The sequence below is a fragment of the Microcaecilia unicolor genome, chromosome 11 (assembly GCF_901765095.1).
Source record: "Microcaecilia unicolor chromosome 11, aMicUni1.1, whole genome shotgun sequence".
Classification (NCBI taxonomy): domain Eukaryota; kingdom Metazoa; phylum Chordata; class Amphibia; order Gymnophiona; family Siphonopidae; genus Microcaecilia; species Microcaecilia unicolor.
Window position 1 is genome coordinate 167,919,858 of NC_044041.1, and position 27,663 is coordinate 167,947,520.

Below are 27,663 nucleotides of genomic sequence, written 5' to 3' on the forward strand. Positions count from 1 at the left end.
AAACCGGGCGGTGTACAACCAAATAGAAAAAAGAAACGAAAATTTAAACGATTCGCGTAAACGCGATCGACTTTCCGGCGGCTGAGAATAGAGAGAGCGGCAAAGCACGACTCTCTCCAGACGCGGAAAAAAAGGAACTGGCGGGAGCGGTCGCGCACAGGCGGGAAGACGGCCGCGCATGCGCGGTGGGCGTGCCCTGCGTGCCGACCGTCCCGCGAAGCTTTTTCCGGTTGGTGGGGGCTGCCGCGGACGTCACCCAGTCGTGAGAACAAGCAGCCTGCTTGTCCTCGGAGAACGGACTGTACTCATGGGGAAGAAATAGATTCTCCTCTGCTGGCTGGATTCCACTGAATCTTCCTTAACCCTGTGGTGATCTCAGATGATTTCACTTTTGGCTATGGAGAGACTAAGTATTCAGGATATCTCCACCCCACAGGGAGTGTGTTTCCAACTGATCTGGGCACACTTTTGGTAACCCTACAGTCTTCCACACATAAAATTCTTAATCAGCGAGCCCAGGACTCATGCACCTCCACATGACTAATCTTGTATGTTTCGCTGGGGGAGGGATGGGAGGGTTGATGAAAGGGGGGAAATGGTTTGAAAAATGTTCACTGTCTGTAATGATCTGCTGTAATTTTGGATGTTATCTACTGATCAGTAAATATTATCACTAAACATGATTTAAAGTACTTACATAAACATGTAAAATAAACTTGAAATTAGGTGCCTCAGAGCAGGTATAAATGTGGCTGATACCTTCTATGGGGCAATTTTTAAAGGGAAAAATATGTGCACACTTCCTCTTTTAAAACTGAAGTAACATATCCACATTGTTCCCACATAACTTAGGTGGCTGGCTAAAAAATTACCCTATGTCTTCAGTTATAAAGGGAAGACCAGTTTGTAATATAACTCAGCAGTAAAGAATCTGGGTTTTACTTCTGCTACAATGTGTCCGAGTCTACAAATGAGACGGGACGTTTATGCTTCTATCCACCCTGCCGTTACTAAACAGCCTCTATGGCCAGGTTACCTGGTTGTTCAGACACATCTCAGCCTGCTTGACATCCCGCAAGAAGAGATGAAAGATGTGAGACTGCACAAGGACTTCCCGCCTGGTCTCCCACATGAGCAGCAGCTTGGTCCAGCCTGCCTCCAGTTTCTGGAGCCACTGCTGTAGGGACAGGTAGGGAATGTCCGCTTCCTCCACAGACAGCAGCTCACTCAGAGCCTGGATCTTATTATACTCCTCTTCATAATGGTTTATCTCCTCTTTGTGGGTTGCATGCTGATTTAGGAGCTTCTCAGCCTCCTGGAGGTTATTGGGCAGCTCCTCTGTGGCAACAGCTGTCTGGGTCTTGACCAGCCAGGTGAGAAAGTTATCCAGGTCCTGAATGAACTGCTGCAGCCTAGTGGCCACGGTCAGCGAGTCTTCACAGCCCTGCAAGGTCTTCTTCAAAGCCTCCCACTCCTCACTGATCTCCTCAAACTGCATAAGAATACCCAGGGCTTGGGCTGGGTGGGCAGTGGCCAGTACTTCTGCCTCCTGCTGCAGCTGGATCAGCTTAGGCTCTATTGCCACCAGAGCGGCTTCCATGGTGGAGAGTTTCCGCTGAAGGGAAAGGACTCCCCCTAGGTCACCACTGCTGTGCTGTGTGCACTCCATGGCCTTTCTCTTCTCTGAGATCTGGGACTTCAGCTCAGTGCATTCCAGAAGGTAGTTCTGAATCTGCAGGATAGAGTTCAAATGATCCTTCTTTTGTTCGACAAGCTCAACAATCTTGTTCCACCTGTAAGAAGATAATAAAAACAATACAGGAAAGAAATCAGAACAGAGTGCCCCCTTACGAATGCTGAGATATAGGGGTCAACTTAGAAAAATAAGCTGAGGGAAGTCTATAAATGGGTGCTTCTGTCTGGCACCCTAATGTAGAATGGTGAGAGCTTATTCTATAGCAGGGTTATCCAACCTCAGTCCTCAAGGGCTGCAATCCTGTCACGTTTTCAGGATTTCCCCAATGAAATCCTCCATTGTATGCAAATAGATCTCGTGCATATTCATTGTATAAACATCTACTGATTATATTCTATCCTCTAGTTACAAATAATATCCCTAATTACAGTAACTGTTACTCACAACTTTAATTGCAAAGATCACAACTTTAATTGCAAAGATTCTTTATTAAATATCTCAAATATACATAAAATCATCTTCCCTCAATATTAACCATACACTTTTCACACATTCATACAAATCTAAGACTAATACAGCTGGAATTTTGCTATCAAAATACTGTAAATATTTATCATTTTACTTTTAAAGCCCTATATTACTCTGTATGGATCTTCTATTACAAAAACAACTCCTCTTAAATCCTACTATATAAGGCATTAGTTGTGTACATCGAGTTTTTAAACCATATAGACATCCTGTTATTGCACAAGTCACTTGTAGACAATATTTCAATACTCCAAACAACTTTCATGTAAATTTCTGCTGCTGAGGAAACTGATAGATATTTACAATTACTTCCTCAATCACATTTTCGGGTGAAAATAGTTCCTCAATATGTAGCTTATATGTTTCTTTACTTCAAACGTCCTTGCATATTCCGACAACGAGTTCCTTTTCATGAAGTCACTCCTTCCTTCGTGTCTTCTGCAATAAAAGGATGTCTATATGGTTTTAAAACTCCATGTACACAACTAATGCCCTATATAGTAGGATTTAAGTGGAACTGTTTTTGTAATAGAAGATCCATAGAAAGTAATATAGGACTTTAAAAGTAAAATGATAAATATTTACAGTATTTTGATAGCGAAATTCCAGCTACACAGGGATTATTAGTAGATTGTACTATTCTTAGATTGGTATGAATGTGTGAAGAGTGTATGGTTAATATTGAGGGAAGGGGATTTTATGTATATTTGAGATATTTCATAGAGAATCTTTGCAATTAAAGTTATGAGTAACAGTTACTGTAATTATGCATATTCATTGGGGAACTTCGGAAAACCCGACCTGGCAAGGGCCAAGGTTGGATACCCCTGTTCTATAGCAAAAAGGAAACAGCACCAAGGGCCTTCAAGGTTGAAATAAACAATGGTCCTTTATTCACTGACCCGGTTTGGGTCGTATTTTGGTGCTAAATGCCTGTGTTAGGAGTCAAATAGGTGTATAAATCTAGACTCTCAAATATCAGAAAAACAGGGGGATCCCAACTCTAGCAAGCATGGACTAAAGTTGCACTGCGTCGTAGCTCAGTAAAATGCTATCCTCAGACAATGGCGGTAAGCCCTTGGTACCGTTTTACTTTTTCTTCTGTATTGCGTGCTTTGACCATCCCCGTGTTACTGTGTTGCACATCCTGGAGAGATTATTCTATAATATCATCAGCATACCTAACATTTACTGGTGTAACTGCAGGCACCTAAACGAGGCAGAAACATGAGTAATTAACTATATTCTGTAAGCAGCAGCTCCATCCATGTGAACGCCACCCTTGTAGAAACATGCTGTGCATTTATGAGTGCCCTATCAGAATAGCGCTTAGTTGCTTTGCTGCCAATTAACCATGTAAGTGCTAGCATTCTGGAATTCTGTACATGCAAGTAGTATGTAAATGCAGGGGGCCCGTAATAGAATTTGGGGGCCAATGTTTCACTTTGAAGCCTGAATTGTAAGTCCTTAAATTATCCCTTAGCCAAATTTAAGGACCTAACTTACTATTATCCAGTCTGTGGCAACCAGAGGTTTTGTTTTTGTTTTTTTTTATGCTGATCGCCGTGGTCAGAATTAGCTCTGGATACTCAATGCTGGGCCATTTTCAGGCACCAGCACATAATATCCAGTGCTAATTCAGCATAATGAGGCTACTGGGACCTGCAATAGGGATGCAGATTGGTGCCCTCTACTCCTCTGAATCTCCCTTTCTTCTCCCTCCCACCCCGGACATGTATAAAGGTTGACAAAGCCCTCCTCAAACCTCACCAATACCCCACCCCTACAGGCCCCTCTTTGAGACTTCTGATAGAGGTCATGGCAGTCATTTTGCACTAGCAGCCATGACAGCCAGGAGCAAGTGAGCAATGCTCCTGCCCATAACACCCCACTGGGCTACCAGACTTTTAAAAGATAGTGCCGGGGAGGCCTACAGGGGTGGAGGGTGAGACTTGGTCAGGCCTTATGCAAATCCATGGTGGGAGGGGAAAGGGATCTGAATATCAGGCCCCTTGTGAATTAAGGCACTTAAATTTAAGGGCTTAGAAGGGCTTTACCCCCTCATTCTATAACATGGTACCTACATTTATGCAAGTGCGTTCGTAAGTTATAGCACTTACACAGGTGACTGTTGCAATTTATGTGCATTAATGCTAGCTGGGTCTTAAGCGGTATTCTATAACTTTAGCAGGTAAATGCAAGGGCATGTGCATAGGGGGGAGATGCACAGCCAGAGCATGAGAGTGTCTAAAATTTGTATGTGTAACTTACAGATTACTTTAAGTGTCACATTAAAGTGCTATATTTAGGAATGTACATTTACACTTGCTACTGACATGATGTAAGTGGGCGCACCTAAATGTATGCATGTAGTTGCCAATTTACGCTAGTATTCTATAATAAAATCTAGGTATCCAGATGCTATTATAGAATTAGCACTTAGGGTCCCTTTTACTAAGGCATGGTAGGCCTAATGCGGGCCTACCACTCACTAAAAAGGGCACTACTACGGGATGCGCCGAGACATCTCGTGGTAGTTTCCCAATCAGCGCACAAGGCAGGAGTAGCGTGGGAGCCTTTACCGCCTTCAAAATAGGTGGCAGTAAAGGCTCCCACGGTAATGGCCACTCGCTAATGGGAAAATTAGCTCGTGGCCATCACAATAAAATGTAGCACAGCGGCCATTTTACCACCACGCTAAAAGTGGCCACAGCACGTGGAAAGAACACATGATGACATCAGCGCCAACCACTCTTTAGCACAGCTTGGTAAAAGGACCCCTTAGCGCACTGTATCTAGACACCAAATTCATGGAGCCCAGTTACAGAATTGCCTCCTATGACTTTAATAAGCCAGATCAAAGTAACATAGTAAATGACGGCAGATAAAGACCTGAACTGTCCATCTAGTCTGCCCAACAAGATAATGAGTTTATATGTATATTCGAGTTTGATTTGTCCCTGCCTTTCTCAGGGCACAGACCATAGAAGTCCACCCTGCACCATTTTTATTCTCCGGCTGACTGGGTTAAAAACTGGCTAAATGGGAGGAGACAGAGGGCAGTGGCAAATGGAGCTTGCTCTGAAGAAAGGGATCGGTCCTCAGGCCAGCCCTTTTTAACATCTTTGTGAGTAATACTGCGGAAGGTCTATACTTAGATCTTTTGAATATCTGACTATTAACTTCCTTATTTAGGTACTTAAACCCCTTCAAAATGGACCCTATAGAGTTCAAAGTGGCTCAGAGATAAGAGTACCCCCTTCCCCAAAACCAGGTTAGGACACTGAGTCAGTGTTGGCTCAGAAGGGAGAAAGGCAGACCCAACACTACGTTGGGTCACTGGGTCAGTGATGGCTCAGAAAGAAGCCCCCCCCCCCCCAACTTATGATGGGACAACAGGTCAGAACTGGCTCTAAAGAAAGAGAGTCCCTTAGCACCATGCTGGGATATTGGGTCAGTGCTGGCTCAGAGGAAAGAGACTATAAGAACATAAGAATAGTCATACTGGGTCACACCAATGGTCCATCTAGTTCAGTACCTTGTTTCCAACAGAGGCCAATCCAAGTCACAAATACCTGGCAGAAACCCAAATAGTAGCAACACTATAGTGGGATATTCGGTCAGTACAGACTGAGAGGGAAGAGCCTTTCCTCTTCAACACCATGCTGGGACACTGGGTCAGAAATGGTTCAGGGGGAAAAGCCCCCCCCCCCAAAAAAAAAAAAAAAACCCCTTGCTAGAACCCTGGGTTAGTGGCTCAGAGAGAAAACATCCTCCTCTTTAAACACCATGCTGGAAACAATGGATCAGTACTAGCTCAGGGAGAAGAGCCACCCTCAACACCATGCTGGCAAACTTGGTATGTGCTTACTCACTGAAAAGAGGTTCCCCACTCCAAATGTTAACCTGGGACACTGGGACAGCGCTTTCTTAGAAAAAACAAGGCACCTATTAGTCATCAGTGTGATACTGAGCAGCTCATCACCTGCTATTCAAATGATCTTGACAAGCTCTGACTTCGGAAGCACTGGGGTGACCTCCATCAACCAGGTGTTGCACAATCTGGTTCACATCCAGGACACGTCCCATTAAGCTGTTCATTTCCTGATCTAGACTCTCAAACCTGCAGAAAATATGAACATCACAACAACAACATGTTACCATAAAAAGCCACTCATACACATTTACAGTTTCCAAAAGAACTCCGCCTTGTCCCTCAGCTACACAATGCACTCCTACATGACAGCTGCCAGATATGACACGAAGTTCCAATATGTGAATAAACGGAGTGCTTTTTGCACATTTGGCTAGCTAACCCATTAGGCAAAACTAGGTGTTTCACCTAGCGTATCAGGATCTGGGGGGCAGTGATGAGCAGCGGCAATCAAAGCAAAACAACAGATCCGATCAGCCACACTAACTGAAAGAGCCATCAGCATCTACTTTAACCTGCTTTTTTATGGGATGCTTGTGCGACAATCAAGACTGGAGAAGCTGCAGGCTAGAGGCCTGAAAATTAATTGAAGAAGGGGGGGGGGCGTTATCAGGCTGAAGGTTCGCCTAGGGCACCTACTACCCTTGCACAAGCTCTGTTTGCACTCCATCAGCAGGAGTGATTATACAATTTCAAACCTCAAAACATTCTTTATGAAGCTGCTAAATTTGTAATTATTTACATAGTTAACTGCATACATGTGTGGTTTTGAAGGCATATTACATATACTTGCTCCTGGAAATTGGATCTTAACAGTGTTGATATCATAAATAAAAACAAGTGACAGTTGGCAAATCATGTATTAGTGTGCAGGCATGTGAGCTAAGTAATTTGAAACATGCTTATCAACACAGAAACATTCTGAGGACAAAAAGAAGTGCATAGCAGCACCCCAAAAATATGCTCTGAATACCAACTTAAAAGTGGAAGTCACTCCTGTAGAAGAGACCTAAATGCTTTCAAAATCTCATGTACAACATTATCTTTCAATAACTCTTACATTAGTCCAACAAAAAAGATCAAACAGTCTGCAGAGAATCCAGTTTTCTCCAAGGTCAGTACTGCTAGCAGAACCCTGTACACTGCAAATGTGAAAATGGCTCTAGTCTTAGGTTTGTACCCTGCTTTTAAAACCAAACAAACTGGCCAAAGGGGCTTAATCTGATAGCATCTTAGTCCCGTAGGTTTGATCAGGTTTCATACCTGTGCTGGACCACCTCAACGTCTTCCAGCTTTTCTGGTACCTCCATTCTGTTTAGCCACTGTTCTTTCTCATCAATCCAGACCTCACAGGCATTCACCTCACTGAACATCCTGTAGACGGCCAAAGCATCCTGCAGCCACTGCCGCCGCAGGACTGCCACTTCTGCCACCTCACTGTAGAGCTGCTCCACCTCCACAATGTGGATCTGCACATCCACCAAGTCCCGGTACTCTGGCGCCAAAACAGACAGGTGTTTACGCAGAGACAAGACCACTGTCCGATACTTCTCAATCTCTTCCACCACTCCTTTGTGCTTTTTCACCAGAGACTGGGTTGAGTACTCATCATGGCCAAAGTCATCACTGGACACGAGGCGGTAAATGTCCTGGAGCCAAGCCACCAAGTCATCTGTGTCCGCACTGAACTGGTGGAAATTGGAGGCTTCCTGGAGCTTCTGTTGATGGACAGTAGTCATTTCCTCCAGCCTTGTCCACTGCACCCTGACTTCTTTGATTTTCTCATAGATGTTGGTGGCTTTAAAGCGTTTCTTGGCCAAGATCTGCTCTCCTTTCTTCATAGTTTGGTTGAGTAGAGTCCTCCTCCTGCCCAATTCCCCGGTTAAAATCTTGTGTTTGCTCATAAGCCTCATGACACTGCTCAAATCCTTTCCACAGCTCTGAGAGGAGAGTATCTGCTCCTTTTCCCGTACCCAACTTTCTGCCTCTTCCATCTCTTGCAAAAAAGCCCAAAGTTGGCTGGATTCCTCCAATTCTATATGGCGTCTCATGGCGAGATCACGCAGCTCCTCCATACAGGTTTTCACATGATTAACCCGGTTGCAAATCACCTGAGGGTCACACGGTTGGTAACCTGGAAGAAAAGAATACCAATCAGTAATTTCTGTTTTCTTCTACATCAATCATGCAAGTTTTCAATTACTGTTTGGTTGATTATTTTTAGCATTTCACCTTTCATAGAATCCTGGAGGCACCCCAGCCAGTCAGGTTTTTGGGATATCCACCATGAATATTCATGAGAGAGATTTGCATGCACTGCCTCCACTGCATGCAAATCTCTCTCATGAATATTCATGGTGGATATCCCAAAAACCTGACTGGCTGGAGTGCATCTAGGACCAGGTTTGGGAACCACTGACTTAGGCCCTCATCATTCCTTTTCATTCAAATATTTTTTAAACTCTTACTGTGGTCATGATCCCCACCTTCTTGACAATGCTCCTATTTGAAATCCTTCATATATGTCAGGTCTCTCGGGGAAATGTGAGCCCTTGGGCCGCTGTCACGGAGGTGGCAGCAGCAGGCAAAACCACCCAACAGGAAACAGGCAACCCTAAGACAGGCTGAAGGAGACAGGACTGGAGTGGCTGGGCTGGAGCTGAAGAGGGAAGCAACAAGGAATCCAGGAACAACATCCAACAGCAGGGTTCAGGCTTGAGAAGCAGGATACAGGATACTCAATACAGGCTTCTCCCACAGGATTCGGGAAACTGGCACAGCTTGACTGGATCCGGGTTCACCCAAACACTAGGCAGGCAGGATGTCCAAGGAAGCTTAGCTTGGCAGGAAAGAGGACACAGGAGCTACATACAAGCTAAGCTCAAGGGAATGGGAATGACAGATACGCTTGCCAGAGGAAGGGTTAGACTGGAGCTACAGTAGCTAACAGACAGAAAGGAGAGAAATGGCTGCAGCAACAGCCACAAACCAACCTCAGACAGGGAGCAGAGCCACTGCACAGGGATAACAGAAAGCCTAGAAGCCCACAGAGAATAATACACACAGAAAGGCTGAAAGCCTACAGGTCAGAGAGATACACCCAGAAAAGCTAGAAGCCCACAGAAAGGCTGGAAACCCCCAGGCCGCAGTAATACAGCCAGAAGGCCTGGAAGCCCACAGATAAAAGGGATATACACAGATAGACTGGAGGCCCTCAGAGCAATGGGCACAGAAGGGCTGAAAGCCCACAGAACAATAGATACAGAAGAGCTGAAAGCCCACAGAGCAATAATACCCAGAGCAGGAAAGCAAGAAGCCCACAGGTAAGTAATAGACTAGGCAGAAAGCCTACGAGCAATAATACCCTGAGCCAGAAGGCAAGGCCCACAGGTGATAGTAACTAGCAAAGCAGAAGGACTGGAAGCCCACAAGAAAAGGAAGCCCACAAGAAAAGACAAGGAAAGCTAACTGTGCAAACAGCACACTAACCTTGGGACCTAAGGCACTGCGTAGGCATTGGCAATGCAAAGGCACTGAAGACCAGAACACCAGTTCCTTAAGAAGGCCCTGACAGATGAGGTCACCCCTTCAGGCCACAGGCAAGGAGCATACAGAAGCCCAGAGAGACCTAACCCACACAGGTGTAGTCTATTGAGGTAATTAGTGTCAGGCTGGAAGCAGCCAGCCCACCCAGCCTGAGACAGAGCTACCTCAGGAACAGCCCACTGAAGTACAGAGAGGCCTAATACACACAAGTGTAGAGTAGTGAAGCCATTAGAGCAGCCAGCCCACAGAGACAGAGATAGAGCTAACTCAGGAACAGTATACTGAAGCACAGAGAGGTTAAACCCACACAGGAGCAGTATACTGAGGCAATCAGCGCCATGCTGGAAGTGGCCAGCACCCAGAGACAGAAACAGAGCCAACTCAGAAGTAGACAGAAACCAGCACAGACACTGATTCCCAGAAATAGGGTAAGTCTGAGGGTGGTCACGACCACAGACATGACAATATATCCAAAGGCCAGGAATGCTCCCCCTATGCACACGTTCACCTACACTGCCCTATAAGACTCAAAACTCTTCAAGACACTGCAGGAGAGGAGAAACAGAACAAATATGATACATAAGCTCTTAGAAATTAAAATGACCATCTTCCTGGAGGAAGTGATAACAGGCTCCGGAACTGCTGCCTAAATGAGAAGCTCCAGCTTTTAGAATACAAAGTTCCTGTGATCAGGACATTAAAATTCCACTAAACTCCTCTCTCTCAGTTCCTGGACAGCGAAAGATCAAGGTGATAAGCAGACTGATAGCATTGCACTGAAAAACTATTGCTGTAAAGAAATTTTCATATGTGGCCAGTGGCACTGCCCTGAAATAGCCTGTGTGAAGCAAATCAGAAATTATGAACAATATAGAAGAGATGCTGAATCGAGAGGAGATGCTGAAGTGAGAGGAAATGTAAGAGTGGTTCATGGACTTCAAACAAGATATTGCCACAGTTTGATGGGACTTACAAATCACTCCTAAGGGAACTAAAATCACAGGTCTCAAAAGTTGGGATGGAGAGCCAATGAAACTGAAGCAAAGATGGAGGAGCAAAGTGAAACCCTGGCAGGCATGCAAAATGGTAGAGACTATTATTAAGAACAAAATTACAGAGCATATTCAAAAGCATAGATTAATGAGACAAAGCCAACATGGATTTAGTGAAGGGAAATCTTGCTTCACCAATCTACTACATTTCTTTGAAGGGGTGAACAAACATGTGGATAAAGGGGAGCCGGCTGATATTGTGTATCTGGATTTTCAGAAGGCGTTTGACAAAGTACATGAAAGACTCCAGAGGAAATTGGAGAGTCATGGGATAGGAGGTAGTGTTCTATTGTGGATTAAAAACTGGTTAAAAGATAGAAAACAGAGAGTAGGGTTAAATGGTCAGCATGCTCAATGGAGAAGAGTAGTTAGTGGGGTTCCGCAGGGGTCAGTGCTAGGACCGCTGCTTTTTAAAATATTTATAAATGACACAGAGATGGGAGTAACTAGTGAGGTAATTAAATTTGCTGATGACACAAAGTTATTCAAAGTCGTTAAATTGTGGGAGGATTGTGAAAAATTACAAGAGGACCTTACGAGCCTGGGAGACTGGGTGTCTAAATGGCAGATGACGTTTAATGTCAGCAAGTGCAAAGTGATGCATGTGGGAAAGAGGAACCCGAATTATAGCTATGTCATGCAAGGTTCCACGTTAGGAGTCATGGACCAAGAAAGGGATCTAGGTGTCATCGTTGATGATACATTGAAACCTTCTGCTCAGTGTGCTGCTGCGGCTAAGAAAGCAAATAGAATGTTAGGTATTATTAGGAAAGGAATGAAAAACCAAAATGAGGATGTTATAATTCCTTTGTATCGCTCCATGGTGCGACCGCACCTCGAATACTGTGTTCAATTCTGGACACCGCATCTCAAAAAAGATATAGTGGAATTAGAAAAGCTGCAGAGAAGGGCAACGAAAATGGTAAAGGGGATGGAACGACTTCCCTGAGGAAAGGCTAAAGCGGCTAGGGCTCTTCAGCTTGGAGAAAAGGCGGCTGAGGGGAGATATGATACAGGTCTATAAAATAGTGAGTGGAGTTGAACGGGTAGATGTAGCGTCTGTTTATCCTTTCCAAAAATACTAGGACTAGGGGGCATGCGATGAAGCTACAATGTAGTATAAAACGAATTGGAGAAAATGCTTCTTCACTCAACGTGTAATTAAACTCTGGAATTCGTTGCCAGATGTGGTAAAGGCAGTTAGCTTAGCGGAGTTTTTAAAAGGTTTGGACGGCTTCCTAAAGGAAAAGTCATAGACCATTATTAAATGGACTTGGGGAAAATCCACTATTTCTGGGATAAGCAGTATAAAATGTTTTGTACTTTTTTGGGATCTTGCCAGGTATTTGTGACCTGGATTGGCCACTGTTGGAAAACAGGATGCTGGGCTTGAAGGACCTTTGGTCTTTCCCAGTATGGCAATACTTATGTACTTACGTAACATATAGGGGGAGAGATGCTGAATTTTGGAATAAGACTGAAATCTTAGAAAATAGATCCTGTCACAACAATATCAGACTGAGAGGCCTTCTGGATTATGCTGATGCAATAGTACAACCACAAAGACCTATAAAGCAATTCTAGAAGCTGCAGGACAAGCCAAGGACATCCCAGATATCAAATTTGACAGAGTTCACAGAACTCTGGGGCCAAAAAGAAATAATCATCCAAGGGACATTATGACCTATTTTCATGATTATATCTTGGAAGAAAAGAATGGCAGCAGCTAGATCGCTGGGATCCTTTAAATGAGAAGGTCAAACATTGGAACTGTATACCGATTTTCCTCCTGCATGGGAGGAAAGAATTTCAAGAAATTACTAGGAGGCTGAAATGGGAAAATATCAGATATACACTCCTGTTGCAAACCCCCCCGTCTTCCAATCCCCCTCATATCTCTTCCTGCATGAGCACTTTATCTCTTCTCCTCTATTCATTCCATGACTCAGCTAAATGAGTGTGGGTGAGAGATACCACATAATTTGGAAGAAGGAACGAGAGAAGGATAAAGTGCTCATGGAGGTAGAGGTATGGGAGGGGGGGGGGGATTGGAAGACAAGGGGGGTTTGCAAAAGGAGTGTATATCCAGGGGTTTTTTTGAGGGGGTACTTGGGGGTACTGAGTACCGGCACCTTTTCCATTGTCTGCTAAAATTGACCCATGGTCCCCAAGTTATAATGAAAGAACTCAGGCTCTACACACCAATTCTGCCTTGTCATTGATTCTATGACTGGTTGCAGGGGGCCTGGCTATTGTGGGGTGGGTCCTTCAGTGATCACCCCACCCCTGAAGGGTGGCCTGGCATTTGAGTACCGGCACCTTTTTTGCTAGAAAAAACAGACTGTGTATATCTGATAAATGGATGTTCCCTTTTGGATTGGCTTTCACTGTAGGAGAAAACACAGTGGAGGCGGCGGTGGAAGCCCAAAGGCAGGCTTAACAGGAATCCCTGAAGCAGCAGTAAATCCAACACCTCCAAGACAACAATCAACTAAGTGGCAGCCAGTATCAAAAGAAGGGAGGCACCTATATCACTTGTCGGGCCTAGGTTGATGGGGAATGATGCTGTAATCCACAGAAGAAGAAAGACTGAGGACAAAACTAAAACTGTGTGTACATAAATCTGTGAAGTTATGTGAATCAGAAAGGGGAGCTGGGGAGGGGGATAATACAGAAGGGATACAGAGGTTAGAATAGGAATGACTGGGGGCCAGCTGGAGACAGGCAATCATGACTCGGCTAAATGAGTGCAGGTGAGAGATACCACATAAGTTGGAGGAAGGAAGGGGGGAAGAGATAAAGTGCTCATGGAGGAGGAGATATGGGGGGGACTGAAAGACAAGGGAGGTTTGCAAAAGGAGTGTGGATCAGTGGGATGTATGGAGACAAGAGGGCAGACAGAAGCCAGGTGGGAAACACAGATTGTGACACATAGGGAGCAATTCTGTAACAATTTGCTTCCATTTAGGTGCTCCAAGATACAGTAGGAGCCTATTTTATGATGGCACCTGGGAACCCAAGTTCTGTTACAGAATACTAGCGTAACCCGGCATCAGTGTACCTTACATTTACATGCCTGTAGTTACACCAGCCACAGAGCTGGCATAAATGCCTCTCCTGGTCGCTTAAATCGCTCTTAATATCGACCTCCATATCTTCAGAATAAAAGATGTGTAAGGCAATGATTTCTGTCATCCAACAGAAATACGTAAAAGATTTGTTGAATTTTACTGCAAATTATATACTCTAGAAAAGTGGGCTATGGAGGAGGAGAATGAGAAATATTTACAGGGGGTTAAGCTACCATCATTGGAGGAAGAGCTGCAAGAGGAGTTAGGAGCCCCTATCCACCCAATGGAAGTTATGAGGACTATCAAAGAGCTGAAATCAGTTAGGGGGTCTTTTACAAAGGTGCGCTAAAATTATTAGCATGCGCTAAATGCTAGGGATGCCCATAGGAATATATGGGCATCTCTAGCATTTAGTGCATGCACATTTAATACACATGCTAAAAATGCTAGTCCCTGGGCTAGATGGGTATACTGTAAAATTTTATAAAATGTTCCAAAACTTCTAAGTAGAACTCCTGACTAAAGTTTTAAATTATGTCAATGAGGAGAAAGATCTCCCCTATTCGATGCAATCAGGAGGTGTGACGGTAATAGCAAAGGAAGGAAAAGACCTCAAAGCGTGTGGGTCCTATCGCCCAATAACTTTGTTAGGAACAGACTTCATATTAACGACTAAAACACTATCAAATCAATTACTAAACTCACTGCCCCATTTAGTACATCCTACATAAGAACATAAGTGTTGCCATACTGGGACAGACTGAAGGTCCATCAAACCTAGTATTCTGTTTCCAACAGTGGCCAATCCAGGTCACAAGTACCTGGCAAGATCCCAAAAGAGTAAAACAGATTTTATGCTGCTTATTTTAGAAATAAGAAGTGGATTTTCCCAATTCCATCTTAATAATGGCTTATGGACTTTTCTTTTAGGAAATTATCCAAACCTTTTTTAAACCCTGCTAAGCTAACTACTTTTACCACATTCTCTAGCAACAAATTCCAGAGTATAATTGCACGTTGAGTGAAGAAATATTTTCCCCAGTTTGTTTTAAAATTTACGACTTAGTAGCTTCACTGCATGCCTCCTAGTATTAGCATTTTTGGAATGAGAAAACAAGCAATTCACATCTACCCATTCTACTCCACCCAGTATTTTATAGACCTCTATCATATCTCCACTCAGCCATCCCTTCTCCAAGTGAAGATCCCTAGTCACTTTGGCCTTTCCTCATAGGGAAGTTGTTCCTTCCCTCATTTTCGTCACACTTCTCTCAACCTCTTCTAATTCCGCTATATCGTTTTTGAGATGCAGTGACCAGAATTGCACACAGTATTCGAGATGCAGTTGCACCATGGAGTGATACAAAAGCATTATAACTTTCTCATTTTTGTTTTCCATTCCTTTTCTAATAATTCCTAACATTCTACTTACTTTCTTAGCCGCCACAGCACACTGAGCAGAGGGTTTCAACATACCATCAATGATGACACCTAGGCAGTGACTCCTAATGTGCAACCTTGCATCATGTAGGTAATTTGCGTTCCTCTTTCGAACGTACATCACTTGAACTTGCTCACGTTAAAAGTCATCTGCCATTGGGATGCCCAGTCTCATAAGGTCCTCTTGCAATTTTTCACAATTCTCTTGCGATTTAACAACTTTGAATAACTTTGTGTCATCAGCAAATGTAATTACCTCACTAGTTATTCCTATCTCTAGATCATTTATAAATATGTTAAAAAGCAGTGGTCCCAGTACAGACTCATGGGGAACCCACTATCGACCTTTCTCCATTGAGAATACTGACCATTTAACCCTACTCTCTGTTTTCTATCTTTTAACCAGTTTTTAATCCACAATAGAACACTACCTCCTATCCCATGACTCTCCAATTTCCTCTAGAGTCTTTCATGAGCTACTTTGTCAAACGCCTTCTGAAAATCCAGATACACAATATCAACCGGCTCACCTTTATCCACGTTTGTTCACCCCTTCAAAGAAATGTAGTAGATTGGTGAGGCAAGATTTCCTTCACTAAATCCATGTTTATTTTGTCTCCATTAATCCATGCTTTTGAATATGCTCTGTAATTTTGTTCTTTATAATAGTCTCTACCATTTTGCCTGGCACTAACGTCAGGCTCACCTGTCTTTAGTTTCCTTGATCACCTCTGGAACCCTATTTAAAAACTGACGTTACATTGGTCACCCTCCAATCTTCCAGTACCATGTTTGCTTTTAAAGATAAATTACATATTACTAACAATAGCTCTGCAAGTTTTTTTCAGTTTTATCAGTACTCTGGGCTGTATGCCATCTAGTCCAGGCAATTTGCTACTCTTCAATTTTTTTAAATTGCACCATTACATCTTCCAGGTTTACAGAGATTTGTTTCAGTTTCTCTGACTCATCAGCATTGAATAGTATTTCTGGAACTGGTATCTCTCCCACATTTTCCTCGGTGAAGACCAAAGCAAAATAAATCTCTCCGCTATGGCCTTGTCTTACTTGAGTGCCCCTTTTAACCCCTTGGCATCTAGCCATCCAACTGATTCTTTTACCGGGTTTGTGCTTCTAATATACCAAAAAAAGTTTGGATTGTGTGTTTTTGCCTCCAACACAATTCTCTTTTTTTTTTTTTTTTAATTTGTAAAGTTTATTGAACAAACCTTATAAATGTTACAGTATAATGTCTCATCCTAAATTCTGGTAACAACAATCATTCTTTTCTCTGAACCATAGAATACAAACATAAAGACAATAAAGAATGTCCTCTCTTATGTCTCCTCCATTTTTCCCCCCCCTCCCCTATTTCCCCCCCCCTCCCCTCCCTTCCCGCTTCCTTAGTCCCTTCCATTCCCAAGTTCCCTTCCTTATTTCCCCCCCCCTTTACAATTCTTTCCCCAATATCCGTTCAAGTTGTTTCCATTCTTTGGCCTGAACATTATACCTCCCCCTTCGTTTATCTGTCAATTCCTCCATCACCATTAAACCCTTGACCTTCCCAATCCAGTTATGTATTGTAGGTCCCTTGTTTTGTTTCCAGAACACTGCTATTATAGATTTTGCAGCCGCGAGGCCCAGCCTCTTAATCCTTTGTCCCCATTTTTCTCCTTTTTGATTCCCCCACCCCAATAAGCACCATTTTGGATCATACGGGAAAGAAGTTTCCAGGGCCTCTGTCAATAGTCCCGTCACTCCCTCCCAAAATTTCTGTATGAGCACACACTCCCACCATATATGATAAAAGGTGCCTTTTTCCTCCTTACATCGCCAGCACCTGTCTGAAGCCTCCGGGAATATTGCCTTTACTCTCTCCGGCGTGTAATACCATCTACTTAGTACTTTATATGCATTTTCTTTCAGTAACACACAAACCGAGGCTTTTTTAACCTCTCTGCATACTCTTCCCCACTCGGAGTCAGTCAGTTCCTGTTTCAGATCCCCCTCCCAGGCCTGCATGTATTTATGTTTTACGAATTGTGACCCCCGTATATGATCATATAGCCTAGATATTCCTTTTCCCCATAGATCAATCTTCCCCCATACATCTTCCATCTTTTCCTTTTCTACTAATTTATCTTTAATCCACCTTGTGGAAGCTATATAGTGTTTTACTTGCATATACGCATACATATCTGATGATGATAATTCATAGGCCTCCTGCAATTCTGCAAAGGGTTTAATCCCCTCTTCTGTCAGCAGGTCTCTGAATCTGATAAGCCCTTTATGGAACCATGTTTTAAACACTCCACCCTGAATCCCGGCCGGGAAGCCTGGGTCCTGTGTGATCCAAGCAAATGTGGATTTAGTCCTAGATCCCCTAAGCCTAAATTTTAAAGTGCCCCATAATGCTAAGAGATGTGATACAAAGGGATTTAGGGTAAGCCTCTTATATGTATTATCCGGAATCTGGGCCCATAACAATCCCTCGAGCACCCCTTCTTGTACAAAAATCTGCTCTAGTTTTGTTATGGATGATAAGTCTACCTTTCCCCATACCGCGATTTGTTTAAGCTGTGATGCCCAATAATACCAGAGTAAATTTGGTATCCCCCTCCCTCCTTGATCTGGTGTGCCCCACATTATTTTCCGCGCTAGCCTTGCCGGTGCTCCCCCCCAAATAAATGTTCCTATATCCGTTTGCAACCTCATTAGTTCCCTCTTGGGTACTGGGATTGGAAGTGTTTGAAACAAAAATAGAAGCCTAGGGAGAATATTCATTTTTACTGATGCAATACGGCCCCACCATGAGAGCCACCCCTTTTGCCATTTGGTCATGTCCCCTCTTACTTTTTTTAATAAGGGTATATAGTTTAATTGATATAATTTAGTAAGATTCCGCGGGATCTGTATCCCTAGGTATCTAAAACTCTCTTTAGCTACTTTAAATTTGAACGCTTCTTTTATTCTTTCTTCCTCCACTTCTGGTATCGTAACCCCCATCACCTCTGACTTATCATAATTCACCTTAAATCCTGATACCCATCCATAACTCTTCAACTCTTCAATCAAAGTAGGCATTGTCTGCATAGGGGTTGAGATGTAAAATAAAATATCATCCGCAAATAATGCGATCTTGTGCTCCTTCCCCCCCATCTTGACCCCCCGTATCTCTCGGTGTAACCGGATCCTCTGGGCGAATGGCTCTATGGCTATGGCGAACAATAAGGGTGAAAGCGGACATCCCTGCCTAGTACCCCGCTGAATATCAAATTGTTCAGAGTATCCCCCATTAATTTTAATTTTTGCCACCGGGCGAACGTATAATTTCTGCAGCCAGCCTAAAAAATTCTTCCCCATCCCCATCTGTGCCAGGCTCTCCCATAGGAACTCCCAATCCACTCTATCGAATGCTTTCTCTGCATCGATCGCTAAAAGAGTTAGGGAATCCCCTCTCCTCTGGGCTCCCCACTTAATATTCAAAGTTCTGCGAATGTTGTCCGCTACTTGCCTGTGTGGCACAAACCCCGCTTGATCCTCATGGATCAAAAATGGTAAAAGCTTGCTCAAACGCTCTGCCATCACCTTGGCTAGAATCTTAACATCTATGTTCAATAAGGAGATCGGCCTGTAGGAGCCGCATAAAGTGGGGTCCCTCCCTGGTTTGAGGAGTACTGTGATCCCCGCTGCATGCATACTCACTGGCAACTCTTCCCCCTTGAAACAGGCATTCCCCACTCTTATCAGCAGGGGAGCTAATTCGTGCCTAAATACTTTATAATATTTCCCCGTATATCCATCCATCCCCGGCGCTTTCCCTCCTTTTAGTCCTTTGATGGCACCTAACACTTCCTCCAACGTTATTGGAGCTTCTAGGCTCACCCTTTGAGTCTCTGTTATTCTATTGAGGCCTAACTCCCTTATGTATTTTTGCTTCTCCTCCACTGTTGCTCCCTCCTCTTTCGAGTATAATTTCGTGTAATATTTCACAAACTCAGCCCTGATATCCCCGTCTTGATGCACCATGTTTCCTCCCCCCCTTTTTAGTTTGGTTATCGTATTTTGCACCTGTCTGCAGCGTAATTTCCGAGCTAACATACTGCCTGCCTTATTGCTGTATTCAAAGAATTTTTGTTGTAATAAATTCCGTTGGAATTCCATCTTCCCAACTTGTAACTTTTGCAGCTCAGTTCTACAAGCCACTAATTCTCTGAACACTTGGGCATTCCCCTCTGTCTGGTGGAGCACCTCACATTCTGCCAATCTTTGACGAATCATCATTTCCCGTATCCCTTGTTCCCTCTTTCGTTGTGCCCCTTTTTTAATCAGATGCCCCCTTACCACTGTTTTAAGAGCATCCCATAAGGTCCCGTCTGTTACTTCTGTGTTATCATTGAATGTCAGGTATTCCTGAATTAAATTTTTCACTTCCTTGCAATTTTCCTCAGTGTCAATCAAAGACTCATTAAGCCTCCATACCCTTTCCCCTCTCTCCTTGCCTAAACCTCCCACCATAACCCACACCGGAGCATGGTCTGATGCATGTATATTATCAATTTCAGACCCTCGAAGAACTCCCCATAGCGAGCGACTGCCCCAGATCGCATCAATCCTACCATATGTCTTTTGTGCATGTGAGTAGTGCGTGTAAGTTTTTTGTCCTGGATGTTGTAACCTCCAAAAGTCCAGTAAATCTAATTCCCGCATTAGTTTGATAAATTTCCCTCTTGTGTATTTCGCCCCTTGCTCTTTTCCTTTCGAGTGATCAAGCCCTGCTGCGGGAAAATTAAAGTCACCCCCCAACAATATCTGACCCTCAACAAAAGGCATTAGACTTGTTCGTATTTTTTCAAAAAATTCCCCTTGTCCCTCGTTTGGTGCATAGATGTTAATGAGTGTGATTGGATGACCCTTAATTGATCCTTTGATTGCCAGGCATCTACCTTCCCTCCCCCTAAATTCTTGTTCTTTGGTGAATTGCAGATTATCTTTAACATATATAGCCAATCCCCCAGATTTCCCCCCTTTGGGATTCGCACATAGGTACCCCTCGCCTAGTACCTGGTTCCTTAACAATTTTTCATCCTTCTTTTGTATATGTGTCTCTTGTAACATTACTATATCCCACTCCAGTCTGCGTAATTCTCTGAAAATAATACTTCTCTTCCCGGGGCTGTTAAGGCCATTTACATTCCACGATCCTACCCTCAAAATCCCCCCCTTCCCCCCCCTCCCTTGTCCTATAACCCCCCCTCCCCCCACCCTCCCCTTCCCCTTCAACTGGCTCTCCTCCCTTTTCGCCAGTTCCTCCCAAAGGAAGTAAGTCCCCACTGGCAATGTCCCCCGACATTTAACTTCTCCATGTCCTCCCCCTCCTCCCCAGTCGAATCTCCCCTTCAATCTTGCAGCCTCCTTGAACTTTCATGTAACTTTATAGTCTATAGCTTAATTCACTATATGTAAAAACTTGAGTCCCCATGATTAGCTTATCTGCTCTTATTCAGTCCACTCCTTCATCTTCGGATTCTCTCTGCCTCTCCTTCATAATATTCGGTTCCTTTTCTCCCCTGGTCTGGCTTCCTCCAAGACTCCGATCTTTCACTGGTGTCTGCTTGCAGTATGGTGTTGATCTTTCCTCATTTGGCAAGTCCTCACACCCCATTTCTCTCAAGATCTTCCATGCTCCTTTAGGTGATTGCAGCCTTCTATGCGTCGTTCCAACAGTGACCTGGAGCCCAAATGGATACAGCCACCGGTATCTTAGACCCATCCGTTGCAAGTATTGAGTCACCTCTTTAAATTCCTTCCGTTTCTGAAGAGTGGCTCGAGCCAAGTCCTGATAAATCTTTGGCTTGCAGTTTTTCCAGTTGAAATCTCCCATTGCACGAGCTGCTTTCCATACAGCTTCTTTCACTCTGAATTCATGGTAACATGCAATAATATCCCTGGGCTGCCCGCCTCTTTGTGGCCCTAGGCTTTGGTGTGCTCTGTCCAAGACTGGTAATTCTCTCTCTTCTTGGTCTCCACCTCCCTGCCGCTCTTTAAGTATGTGTGCACTAAGTTCCTGCACCACTTTCAAGGCATCTCTAAATTGTTCTTCCTCTGGTATTCCTTTAAATCTGAGATTGCATCTCCTTGAGCGGTTTTCCAAGTCCTCCACTGTTTGTTCAAGATCCAATCTGGACTGCAGTTCTTTCTTTAATGCTACCTGTAGCGTCTGCACTTCGTCTCCCAGCGTTTCCACGCGTTCCTCCGTCTCAGCTACCCGCAATCCAATGTCTTTCAGCTCCTCCCGGAGCTCCGCCACAGAGGCCTGTATTCCCTTCCGGGTAGCAATCGTTTCTGCTTTTAGTTCTTTGAACCAGCGTGATATTTCATTTCTGTCCAATTCTGTGCCACTTACTGCCGGTTCCTCGGGATCTGGCTCCGTTTCGGAGTCTCCGGCCGCCATCTTGCCGCCTCGTGTGCCCGATCGCGATCCCGCGATCTTGCTTGCCTCGCCTTTTTCGCTAGCGAACTTGTACTTCGCGAGACTCTTTTGGGCTGCCATGGGTTTAGCTATCCTTCCGATAGAAATTTATGAGTACTGCGCTCAATTTGGAGGGGTTTTATCTTATTTTTGTTCCGTCAGGAGCGGAGCTCTCGCTTCAGGCGTCCATTACCCAGCGCTGACGTCACTTCCTCCCACAATTCTCTTTTCAAAGTCTGTCTTTGCTTCATTTGCTGCACGGCCATTTCTTGAAAAAAAACAAAGACCTGCCTTTTACCCGCTGCAGTAAACAGGGGCCTCGGCGCGCGTCAAACACATGCAGCAACACCAGCACGGATTCCCTTTTGCCGCAGCTTCATCAAAGGACCCCTTAAATTGTTAACAATGGATCTCAATTGCTGGACCAAATTTTATCTGTTCTTGTGTGGGAAAATAGCAGCCAAAAAAAAGATTGCACACCCAACATTTCCATTTTTATTCCAAACTATCTACGTTCCCAACAAAATGTTTAAAATTTAGATTTATTCAGCAGGACCATCTTCACAGCATCAGTAGGAAGATATTATTTCTAAATGATGAGCACAGGGGCCTGGCGATCCCAAATTTTAGAACTTACTACGTAGAAGCATAACTGAAGCCCTTGATGGTTTCCTATGCATAACCCTTAAAACAATGGGTGGAGACAGAATGGGCAGCAGCTGGTGGAAGACTTTTAAAGTAGTGGCTCTGGAAAGGATGAAATTAAAAAAAAAAAACTCAAGGGAACTACTCCACTACTGGGTTGACCTGGGAACTATGGTACTGAAACTGGGGAAATCTCCTGGATGAGAAGAACATCTCTAGGTTGACACCAATTCAACATAACCCTGATTTCCTTCCCTCCCACCACAGGGCAAGACCATAAAGTTTTTAAGATATGGAGCAAAAAGGATAGACCACTTAGGAAAGTTGTTGAACAAGGAACTATAATTTCATTTAAAGACTTCCCGAACCAATTCTCATTAAGGAAATGTAAGCAATTTCAGTATGTCCAATTAGTGCACTTTCTAAAAAGTGAAAGGAGGTATGGAGGGATTTATTTAAGAATCCCACAATATATTTCAACAACTTATATTAGATAGGAAACGCAAGGGCATTATATCCGTTTTGTCTTGTCTTGTTGTGTATGAGCAGAATACTGCACTTTTGTTGACATTCCAATATTGATATCATATTGTAAATCGCTTTGCTATTCCTTTGAAAGATGGTTGTCACGACTCAGGGTAGATGAGCCCTTGGGCCACAGTTGGGTTTATGCTGCATATCAGCCCTAAGTCTAGGTGGCAGGCGAGTCATGCCTCGACAAGACTAAACCAGAGAGTGGCTCTTACAAGAAACCTTAGGGGCTGGCCAAAGAAACTAGGCCAGGAATAGCTCTTAAAAGAGCCCTTGGGGGGGGGGGGGCAACAAGTCAGGGTGGAGAGTGGCTCTTAAAAGAGCCCTCTGGGACTGGCCTGAAACAGTCAAGGCCAGAGAGTAGCTGGAATCTGAAGACCAGGAGATCTGAAGGCTGGTACAAGGTGGAAGCAACTGACTGGAACAGGGATGGCACAGAGCAGCAGACGTAGACTGGAACAATGCAGGAGCAAGGATTAAGTCTGGAACAAGGATAAGGATAAGGGCTGGAACAAGGCTAGAATGAGGACTGGAACAAGGTAGGAACGAGGACTGGAACAAGGCTGGTACAAGGACTGGAACAAGGCTGGTACAAGGACTGGAACAAGGCTGCAACTCCAGCCAGCATTCCTAGTGCGCTGGTCCCCCTGTCATGCCAGGACACCAACCGAACACCCTAGGGGGCACTGCAGTGGACTTCACAAATTGCTCCCAGGTACATAGCTCCCTTACCTTGTGTGCTGAGCCCCCCAAAACCCACTACCCACAACTGTACACCACTACCACAGCCCTTATGGGTGAAGGGGGACACCTACATGTGGGTACAGTGGGTTTCTGGTGGGTTTTGGAGGGCTCACATTTACCACCACAAGTGTAACAGGTGGGGGGGGGGGGGCCTAGTCCGTCTGCCTGGAGTGCACTACACCCACTAAAACTGCTCCAGGGACCTGCATACTGCTATGATGGACCCGAGTATGACATTTGAGGCTGGCACAAAATATTTTTAAAGATTTTTTTTGAGAGTGGGAGGGGGTTAGTGACCACTGGGGGAGTAAGGGGAGGTCATCCCTGATTCTCTCCGATGGTCATCTGGTAAGATCGGGCACTTTTTTGTGCCTTAGTCGTAAGAAAAACAGGACCAGGTAAAGTTGTGCAAGTGCTCGTCAGGGACTGCCTTTTTTTTTCCATTATGGGTCGAGGGTGTCCGTGTGTTAGGCACGCTCAAGTCCCACCTTCTCTATGCCTCTGACTCGCCTCCATGAACTTTGGCCGTCCCTGCGATGGAAAGCAGTTGGGGACATCCAAAATCGGCTTTCGATTATACCAATTTGGGCGACCCTGTGAGAAGGACACCCATCTTCCGATTTGTGTTGAAAGATGGGCGTCCTTCTCTTTCAAAAGTGAGCCTGATACTGTTATAAGTTTGAATGATAAATACAAAATATAAATAATAAAATAAAATACCATCATACTGTCCTCCATGCAAACTGAATTGTATTTCCAATAAAAGAGAAGCATCAGGAAATTACTCAAGTACCCAATAGGCCTGAAAGGAAAAATAAGGATATTTATTTCTTGTTTCATAGGTCATAAGATTCTTCAAAGGCCACCCACCTTGCACTTCCGTAAACTTCAGAGCAGCTTCATTGAGAGCACGAACTCTCTCCGTCTGGGCAGCGATGTCTGCTTCTAGCAGGCTGTGTTTCTGCCGAAGGTCCTCTACCTCCAATAGATGTTTCCCAAGATCCTTGGATGCCACCAGCACCTGACAGAAGGAAACATAAGTGTGAGAACAAGATAAATGGATACACAGGTTATAATAGGATGGTAAGAACAAGGATGGTTCCTTTGATCAACAACACATTTTCGGGGTGGGTGGGTGGTTTTATTAGTTTAAAAATTACCCTTAAGTCTTCAACTGACTGCCTTCCTTTAACAATAAACACGCAGTAGACAACCATCAAAACAAGCACTGCTTGCTATTCCATAGGGTTTGTAGTGAAGGCAAATGGAATGGATGCAACCGATGACATCAACAGTCAACAAAATGTCAACATCAGCAAAAGTTCAAGAAACACAAAAATATTCATATCAAACCTTGACCCAGTGTTTCCCAAACCTGGTCCTGGAGACCCAGCCAGTCAGGTTTTCAGGATATCCAAAATGAATATTCATCAGAGAGATCTGAATGCAATGGAGGCAGTTCATGCAAATCTCTCATATGAATGTTTTGTGGATATCCTGAAAACCTGACTGGCTGGGGTGCCGAGAGGACCAGATTTGGGAACCACTGCCTTGACCAATAAGAGGAAAATGAAAATGCTTTACAATGCTTTAAAAGGACAAATTTCAAAGCCATTTAGCTGTGTAAAATGGCTTCTTTCAAGTTTCACATTTATTTGATATACCGTTTAGAATGGTGTCTAATTACAGGTACAACACATATTAGTGAAGGTAGAGAAAAAGATGAAATGGAGAAATACAACTTATATAGGAAGAAGTAGATCCCAGTGATACCAGTACATTGACCCCTGAGCAGTGACCCAAAATTGAGAGCCTAAGAATCACGAACCTTAAGAAAAAAGTACGTTTAAAGACCATTTTTAAACTTTTGGAAAGAAATTTCTAATCTTAAATGTAGTGGGAAATTGATCCAGAGAGTAGAATTGGTAACACTAAACATGAGGGAATGAATTATTATCCAACAAAGTGACGAAAGGTGGGGGATTATCAAAAGGTGCTGCTAAGAGGTTCTGAGTACACGCAAAGAAGAATAAAGGATTAGAAATCATGAATAGAACAGGAGCATAGAGAGAACAAGAGAGGCAGAAGATCTGAGATGCAAACATAGTAGAACAAAAAGCAGATCAACAAACGCAGAAAACTAAGGCAAGATGTTTAATTCAACCAATAAACACTTATGCCTGACATGGCCAAGTTTCACCAAAGACTGCATCAGAGGCAAAACTAGAGAGATAAAAACCAAAAGCATATGCTTCTTTCTAGAGTAACACTCAGGAAGAATTAGCCTTGCAGCAAGTCCTCCAGAATTTCTCCAGCGATTCTCAAGTTTTGCCTCTGACGCAGCCTTTGGCAAAACGTCAGGCATAAGTGTTTATTGGTTGAATTAAAGTCCTTCCCCTCCAAGTTCAGCGCTATTTAACTGACCAGAATGGCTACTGTCTGGTTAAATAGTGAATATCCACTGATATTCAACAGGGGATAACCGGCTATCCCCCACTGAATATCCCCAGCAGAGGCTAGCTGGTTATATCACGCAATATAACCTACTATCCATCGATATTTAAAGTGAATTTAGCAGCCATATTTGGCTGCATGAACCATAGAATATCTTTGGCTGGTTTCAAGAAAACTGGCTAAGTCTGAAAATCGACTTAGCCAGTTATCTTGAAACCGGACAAAAATAAACTGGATATTCAATGCCAGTCACCAGAAACAGCCCAGCATTGAATACCGGGCTCAGTGCTGACTGCAGGAGTTGGCTGATCTAACTTCCGCAGTCTGAAAACTGGTCTCCTTGCCTTCATTTTCTATGTTTGTTGGTCTCCCAGAACAGTGGCATTCCAGTAGAATAGATTTTATGTACTACTGCTAGTATTTTAAAAGATATTCCATAGATACAGGAAACAAAGCTCAGCTTCCAGGAGTGGGGCGGGTTGATCGAATTTCTGAACTCCTGAGATGGGTTTAACTGTAACATTTTGTATTAGTTGCAAGCATCTAAGATTCATCATGTAAAGACACTGGAATAAGGCATTACATTAGTCCAAGTTAATTAAAACAGCATGGAAAAGGATGCATAGCCTTTTTTTTAATCAAAAATGTTTTGAATTGAGCAGATCGTTTTCAGTTTGAAAAATCATGAAGGAGTTTATAGTTTATTAATATTTGCTAAACTGGACAGTGCAGAGTGGTGTACAATCTACATAAACTTAGAAAAGGAAAAGAGCTCCATTTAAGACAGGAAAGCAATGCAATCACACCAGGGGCTAGGGAGAGAAGAAGAGAGGGGGGGGCTACGGAGAGAAGGCGAGAGAGGGAGAACAACTAGAAACTAGTCTGGCAGCCCAAATCAAACTGCATCACCACCAAAAGCCTGCTTGAAAAGCCAGAGCTTAAGTTCCACTTTAGAGCTCTTGAACACAAAATTACTACAAATAGGGAGGGAAAGACTATTCCTAATGAAAGGTGAAAGAAAAAAAGAAAGCACTCTGTCTAATCGATTCAAAGTATGTAGGCTTAGGACATGGAAGGACAAGACAGTGATCGTTCAAAGAGCGTAAAACCGTACTGGGTATGTAAGAAACAGAGAGATTGGAGGAGGAAATATGGAGATGAAATTTTAACTCAGGATCCAGAGTCACTCTCAAAATTTTCTAAGATATTGAAAAAGGAATTGGGTGACAGTAATAATAATGGCAACTGAGGGCTTTTTATTTATCAGGATTCAGTTGCATCCTCTTAGTTTTCAGCCAGGGGGCCATAGTGGCTATTTTTGTGTTGACTGAAAGAATGTCTTGTGGGTTCAGTGAGTGTATGATGGTCAAAATCTGGATATCATCATCTGCACAGTTAAAGACAACTGTGGGCTCCCACAGTATGTATTCTTTTAGCCAAGTTAAAAAGAGGTATTCCTGCGGGTATGCTTACACCAGAGGAGAAAAACTGTAAGCTTTGGAGGAATAGCCTAGTGGTTAGTGCAGTGGACTTTGATCCTGGGGAACTGG

At 43.7% G+C, this 27,663-nt stretch overlaps 1 protein-coding gene across 1 annotated transcript in view; it reads right to left on the reverse strand.

Moving 5' to 3' along the window:
* SPTBN4 (spectrin beta, non-erythrocytic 4) overlaps window positions 1-27,663 on the reverse strand; it is a 373,692-nt gene that overhangs the window by 191,185 nt on the left and 154,844 nt on the right. Inside the window, 4 exon segments of the mRNA XM_030219988.1 lie at window positions 1,037-1,793; window positions 6,210-6,347; window positions 7,422-8,292; window positions 24,530-24,680. Of these exon segments, the coding sequence (XP_030075848.1) occupies window positions 1,037-1,793; window positions 6,210-6,347; window positions 7,422-8,292; window positions 24,530-24,680 (1,917 nt within the window).